The sequence below is a fragment of the Hakea prostrata genome, chromosome 2, assembly GCF_041222555.1.
Source record: "Hakea prostrata isolate BN-2017 chromosome 2, UWA_Hpros_2, whole genome shotgun sequence".
Taxonomy (NCBI): domain Eukaryota; kingdom Viridiplantae; phylum Streptophyta; class Magnoliopsida; order Proteales; family Proteaceae; genus Hakea; species Hakea prostrata.
Genome location: NC_142601.1, coordinates 25,437,988 through 25,445,016, shown reverse-complemented (window position 1 = coordinate 25,445,016; position 7,029 = coordinate 25,437,988). Strand labels below are relative to the sequence as shown.

General features: G+C 45.5%; 1 protein-coding gene across 1 annotated transcript; it reads right to left on the bottom strand.

Moving 5' to 3' along the window:
* Positions 1 to 4,372: 4,372 nt before the first annotated feature.
* LOC149024144 (uncharacterized) lies at positions 4,373 to 5,731 on the bottom strand. Its single transcript, XM_089143422.1, has one exon. The coding sequence runs from the start codon at positions 5,729 to 5,731 to the stop codon at positions 4,373 to 4,375; it is 1,359 nt and encodes a 452-aa protein (XP_088999548.1).
* Positions 5,732 to 7,029: the final 1,298 nt, after the last annotated feature.

The following is a 7,029-nucleotide window of genomic DNA, read 5'->3' as shown; positions in this document are numbered from 1 at the left end:
CGCCTTTAAGAGTGGATTACGTGTAGCCTTTAAGAAGGTGTTGGAGCAGACTGAGCTTCCTCGTCCCAACGATCTGAAACTTCTTCTGGATCGCCAGATTTATGATGAACTCAAGCGGCCCCGACCGGATGATCTTCCCGAACTCGAATTCTTCCCTTTTCCTGTTGCCACTGATTATATTGACCCTAGTCCCGAACTGCCTCCTGAGGAAGGAGCGGAAGAGGAGGAGGATAAAGAGAAAGAAGATTCAAGGGCTCAGGAAGAGGCCGAAGATTTTGAAGGTGATGATCCTGAGGAAACTTTCGTCGAGGAGGAAGGCAATGGCTCCCCGACTGAGACTGCTGTAAAGGTACAGGAGTCCCTTGAAGGTGTGGTCGAGCCTGCCACAAAACATAATCTTCCCAGAAGCCCCTCTGTGAAGAATGATTGAAGATCTTCCAGCTTTTATCTCCTAATCTTTTTATGTAATTCTCCAAAACAATGTAACCATTTGATGAATGAATCAATGATTTTGCTGTTGGTTGTTTGTTGCCTCTTTTTAACTGAATTAGTGCGAATAGAAAGATGGGAATATCCCGAGTGTCTGTTATCTTTTGAAAAATGTTAGTCCTTTTTTAAGGCGCAAAGAGACAAACGGGAAGGACTCGAATGAATGTTATCTTTTAAGAAAAGATGCTAAGTCCTTATAAAAGGCGCAAAGAGAACAAACGGGAAGGTCCCGAATGAATGTTATCTTTTAAGAAAAGATGCTAAGTCCTTATAAAAGATGCAACGAGAACAAACGGGAAGGACCCGAATGTGTGTAATCTTTTTAATAAAAAAGATGTTAAGTCCTTGTAAGAGACACAAAGAGTCAAACGGGAATGACCCGAATGAATGTTATCTTTTAAAAAGATGTAAGTCCTTGTAAAAGGCGCAAGTGTAAACGGGATAGACCTGACACTTATAAAGGCTATTGGTAGAACTTTCTTAAATTCGTGGAATTCCAAGAACGATCCATTAGTTTTCCAGTTTCTATGTCTTTAAGTCGGTATGATCCCGACCTTGTTTCTTTGTCTACCAGGTAAGGTCCTTCCCATGCTAGAGTTAACTTTCCTTGATTCCTTGGATCTGAAGCCCCAGTTCGTCTTAACACTAGATCTCCCGATCTGTATCTTCGGCCTTTGACCCGAGAGTTGTAGTGTTGTGCTTGCTCTTTTTTATACAGCTGATTCATTTGTTGTGCCCTTGTTCGGACTTCTTGCAAAAGGTCTAGGTTCTCCCTTAGGCCCTGATCATTCTGGCTTTCATAAAAAATGTCGTATCGTAACGATCCAGCCAACACCTCTACAGGAGCTAAGGCTTCAGTTCCGTAAGCCAAGCAAAAAGGAGTTTCTCCAGTCGGGGTTCGCACCGTAGTTCTGTACGACCATAGGACACTCGGGAGTTTCTCGACCCACATTGCCCGATTTTTCTCCAATCTCTTCTTGATCCCATCAAGAGGTGTCCTGTTGGTGACTTCTACTTGTCCATTGCTCTGAGGGTAGGCAACTGAGGTGAACCGATGTTCTATGTGGTATCGCATACTTCTTGATTTGAATCCTGCTCCTTCAAACTGTTTTCCATTGTCCGTCACTAGGATCTAAGGTATCCCGAACTTGTATATAACCTTTTCTTCGAAAAAATTTTCCATATGTTTTTCTGTAATGGAGGATAATGGTTCAGCTTTGACCAATTTTGTGAAGTAGTCTATTGCAACCACCATGTATTCCCGATTCCTGGGAGCCTTCGGTAATTTCCCGACTAAGTCCATTCCCCACATTGCAAATGGCGTCGGGTTTGAGACGGACATCATGGGAACTGCTGGTAACTTCGGGACATTAGCATCTTTTTGGCATTGTTCACATTTGCGAACATACTCAATTGCGTCCTTTTGCACAGTAGGCTAGAATATCCCCGAGCATAATACCTTTTGTGCCAACGCCTTTCCACCCATATGTGCGCCACAGATGCCTTCGTGAATTTCAGCTAGGGCATAGCGTGCTCGGGATGGCCCAACACATCTCAAGAGAGGCTCTATGAATGACCTTCTATATAGCTGGTCCCCGACAATAGTGAACCGAGCCGCCTAGTTTCTGATTCTTTTGGCTTCCTTCGGATTAGTCGGCAGAGCATCATCTCGAATGTATTCAACCAGAGGTGGTGTCCAGTCAGGCTCATTATTGATTTCAAATGCTTTTACCTCCTGGATGCTCGGGCTGCTTAGCTCTTCAATATAAACTGCCGAGTCCAAGTTTTTGTAATTTGCCAAGGACAAGCGGGAGAGTTCATCTGCCTTCTCGTTCTCCTTTCGGGTATCTGTCTTGTAGGTTACCCGATCGAAGAAAGCCTGGATGTGTTCTACCTTGACTAAATACTTAGCCATTCTCTCATCCTTTGCACCGTATTCTCCCTTGATTTGGTTGACAACTAGTTTGGAATCACTTCTTACTTCTAATTCCCGAACTCTAAGTGCTCGAGCCACACGTAAGCCTGCTATGACAGCTTCGTATTCGCTTCATTATTTGAGGCCTGGAAACTGAATCTTATAGCATAGCTAATGGTAAAGTTCTCAGGGCTACTGAGGGTCAAGCCTACTCCCGATCCAGAAACACTGCTCGAGCCATCAACATGTAGAATCCACAAGTCGGAGGTTTCAGTTGATGCTGTTTGATTTTCCCTTTGTGGTAGGGTGCTTTCGACAATGAAATCGGCCAGTATCTGAGCTTTTATGGCCGTCCTCGGTTTGAACTCGATTTGATATTCGCTAAGCTCCACGGACCCCCCGACCATCCTTCCTGCCACATCAGGCCTTTGAAGTATTTTCTTTAGTGGAAAATTGGTCGGGACTATTATCGGGTGTGCTTGAAAATAGGGCCTTAGCTTTCGTGATGCCACGAGAAGCTCTAATGCCTGCTTATCTACATCCGGGTACCATGTCTCCGCATCTATGAGCACGTGACTCACATAATAGACCAGGTTCTGGATTGTGTCCCCTCTGACCAACACTGCACTAACCGCCGTTGGTGAAATCGCAAGGTAAACTGCGATAGTTTCCCCGGTTTTGGGCCGTGCCAAGACAAGTGTTGTCCGAGAGATGTTTTGAGTTGATCAAATGCTTGCTGGCATTCCCCCATCCAAGTGATTGTTCCCAAACTTGATGTGGTTTTCAACGCCATGAAAAAAGAATTGCACTTTTTCTTGGCCCGGGATATAAACCGGTTTAATGCGGCTACCCTCCCGGTTAAACACTGGATTTTCTTTATCGTAATGGGTGGTGCCATCTCGATCAGTGCTTGGATCCTTTCCGGGTTGGCCTCTATTTCTCTCTAAGAAACCATTAACCCGAGGAACTTTCCCGAAGAAACTCTGAAGGCGCATTTTTCAGGGTTCAGGCGCATTTGGTACGTTCTAAGCACATTGAATGTTTCTTCCAGGTCGGCCAAATGCCTTGCTCGAACCAAACTCTTCACGAGCATGTCGTCAACGTAAACCTCCATGTTCCTCCCGATCTGCCGCTGGAAAATTTTATTGACAGCTCTCTGACAAGTGGCCCCTGCATTTTTCAAACCGAAAGGCATCACTCGATAGTAGTAACTTTTCCGATCAGTCATGAATGAAGTGTGTTTTTCGTCCTCCTGACTCATCAAGATCTGGTTATACCCCGAATAAGCGTCCATAAAGCTAAGGACTTCGTGCCCAGCAGTAGCATCGGTCAGAAGATCAATCCTCGGGGTAACAATCTTTTGGGCAGGCTTTGTTCAAGTCTATGTAGTCGGTACACATTCTCCATTTCCCGTTCGCCTTTTTGACCATGACTACATTGGCCAACCAGGTTGGGCATTCAATTGGTTCTATGAAACCTGACCTCTCCAATTTCTCCACCTCATCCCTGATTGCTTCATGTTTTTCTATCGCGAAGTTCCTGCGTCTTTGGATGACCGGGGTAGCATCCTTCTGTATCCAGAGTTTGTGTTCTGCTACCCGCCTGTCTATCCCGGGCATGTCACTTGCCGACCATACAAAGATATCTGCATTATCACACAAGAACTGAGTAATCTCTTTCTTGAAGCTTTTCGATCGCTCCAAGCCGATGAATGTTCCTCTGTCGAGAAGGGATTGACTGAGTTGTATCCTTTCCAGTTTTTCTATGGGCTCCACCCGCTACATGTTTTCCTCGTCCCGATCATCTCGAACCTCAACATTCAGAGCAGTTCCTGAACTTTCTGGCCTATGTTTTTCCTTCAAGTAATTGGTGTAGCATTGTCGGGAAGCTGATTGATCTAAACAGCATTCCCCTACTCCAGCCTCAGTCGGGAACTTTAACTTCATGTGCCTAGGAGATATGACTGCTTCATGTGCATTGAGTGTCGGACGTCCCAGGATCAAATTTGTACGCCAACAATTTCTTCACGACCATGAAATTCACCCGTACCAGAGTATCTCGGGGTGACTTCCAGATCTTAAGATCCAAATGGATCGTTCCTTCTGTGGCTGTAGAGGATCCTGCGAAACAGTATAATGGAGTTGATGAAGGGGTTAGCAAATTATCAGTCAATTTCAACCTTTTGAAAGCTTCATATGAGATTAGGTCAACAGATGACCCCGTGTCAACCAAAACTCGATGAAATTCCCGATTTGCTATTTTAACCTTGACTATTATAGCATCATCATGAGGTGCTATAACTACCTTCAAATCTGCATCGGTGAAGGTTATGGGTTCCGGACAGGTTGAATTTTGCCTCTTTTTAGGCAAGTGAACGGCCCCTACGAACCGGGCCTTTTGCTTCGCCTTCCTGATTGATTCCATAGTCGGGCCCCCCAAGATCACGTACATAGGAGTTTCTTCCCGATCCACCTTCTCCTTTCCCTTGTCTACTTTTTTGACAATTTCTTTCGGGCTAGGGGATCGGGCCCTCTTTTTCGATTCTGGTGAGTAGGTACGGGATTTTCCCGTTTCCTTCACATACTGGCCCAGTTTACCTTGTTGGATCAGCTTTTCTATCTCAAATTTCAGAATTCGACACCCATCTGTGTGGTGGCCATAATATTTGTGGAATTGACAGTACTTTGTCATATCCCGATCCTCTGGTGGTGCGCGTAGCTTCCCGGGCCACTTTAGTGAACTCTTGTCCCGAATGTTCATCAGGATCTCTGATGGCTTGGTATTAAGAGGAGTGTAACTCACTCTTCCTTGGTCGCGCTTCCATTTGCTTTTTGATCCTTGATTTCTTTCATTCGGGGAACTTTTATTTGCATCCCGATCAGACCTTCTTTCCCAGTTAGCTTTTACACGAGCGTTTATCACTTCATAGACACTGGCCTGCTTCTGGCATTTGCGTAACAATGTCCCATATGTTTTGGGTTTGTCTGTTAGCAAGACTTCAAGAAGTCTTTGGTGTGTGATGCTGCTCCAAAGGGCACTGTACGTTACTTGGTCATCAAGTTCCTCGATCTCGATGGCAACCTCGTCAAATCGTTTCAGATAATCCCGAATAGATTCATTTCTTCCTTGCCGAATGCCAAAGAGACTATCAGAAGTCTTCTTACTCCTGATTGCACTTCGGAATCGGGCTATAAATTTCTGAGCCAGCTCCCGGAAATTATTAATGGATCCCGGTTGCACGCTACTAAACCATTTAATGGCTGGTCCTTTGAGGGATGCTGGGAACGTTCTGCAGAGCAATTCGTCCTCCCAACCCAATACAGTCATTATAGACTTAAAGTAGCTTATATGCTCTTTAGGACTCGTTTTTCCCTCGAATGGGGTGAATGTTGGCATGATAAAGTTCCTCGGAAGAGGCATGTTCATGATCTCATCTGAAAAAGGTTCTCAATCAACCACATCCAGATCGTCATCATGATCTCGATCCTCCAATTTTCGGTCGACCTCTGCTACCCGCCTTTGAAGCCAATTCTGTCGTACTCCGTCTTCATCTGATTCGGCATCCTCTTTGCCTCGATGGTGGGTAGATGCCTCTTTTCCCCGGGGATGTGCCCGGGACGTTGATATTCTCAATCGTGACGGCTGAGGTTGACTTTCTCCTTGATCCTCCTTATCTTCTATTTCCTTCAGTCGACTCCTTTGGGGTAAAGACCCTATCTTAGGTGGCATTGAAAGACGATCTAAGGCACTGATTCTCGTCCCATTGGGAGTAGTTTGGCGTTTGCTTCATTTGGGATTGTCCTCCTTTTGTTCCCGAGTTATTTTTAACCTCGGGATACACCTTGCTCCTCGGGATCCTCGTGCCGTCCTCAAAGCTTTCACCAGTCTTCCCGACTGGGTATTACGTCTCGGTCCTTGTTCAACTCCAATTTGATGGACCAAAATTATGTAGCACTCCCTGCATCTCGAGCATACCCTTTCTTAACTCGTCCATATCGGCCATAATTGCGTGTTCTTGAGGACCCTGGGAAGTTCCTTCGCCATTCAGATCCTCCAGAACCATGTTGTTCTTGCTCTACATGGGTTGAAGGATCAACCGCTTCCTCGAGGATCGTTCGATTATCCTCGGTATTTTCTTGTCGAGAACGTCCATTAACTAGTCGCACCATGACTTGAAGATTTCGTCATTCCCACAAACGGCGCCAAACTGATGCGGATCAATTATGCTTTTGGATCCGACTGAGCCTCCTCTCTTATCCGAGATGATGAGTCCTGCAAGAAAGGTTAGATGCGGGCCGGCTTGTGTGCCAGGCAGCTGCCTCCGATGGCAAAGTCAGATAATGAATAGAGTAAGGACTCGTGCAAAAGCTACACAAGATTATACTCAGAATGTATTGGATCACTTACCAAGGGAGTGCGTCCCTTATCTTATACCGTGTTACTTACCTTATGTGTTTTTGGTAAGTCCACCCGGCAAGATCCATTGTATCTCCGGGGATTATGTCTTTCCATTATTGGTTCCAGCTCGATTGTCACATCCTCCCAGCCGGTACCCTATCTGGCATACCCGAGAGTGTGATCCACAGCCCGAAGATCAAGTATCGAGTAATCAACCTCCCACATAA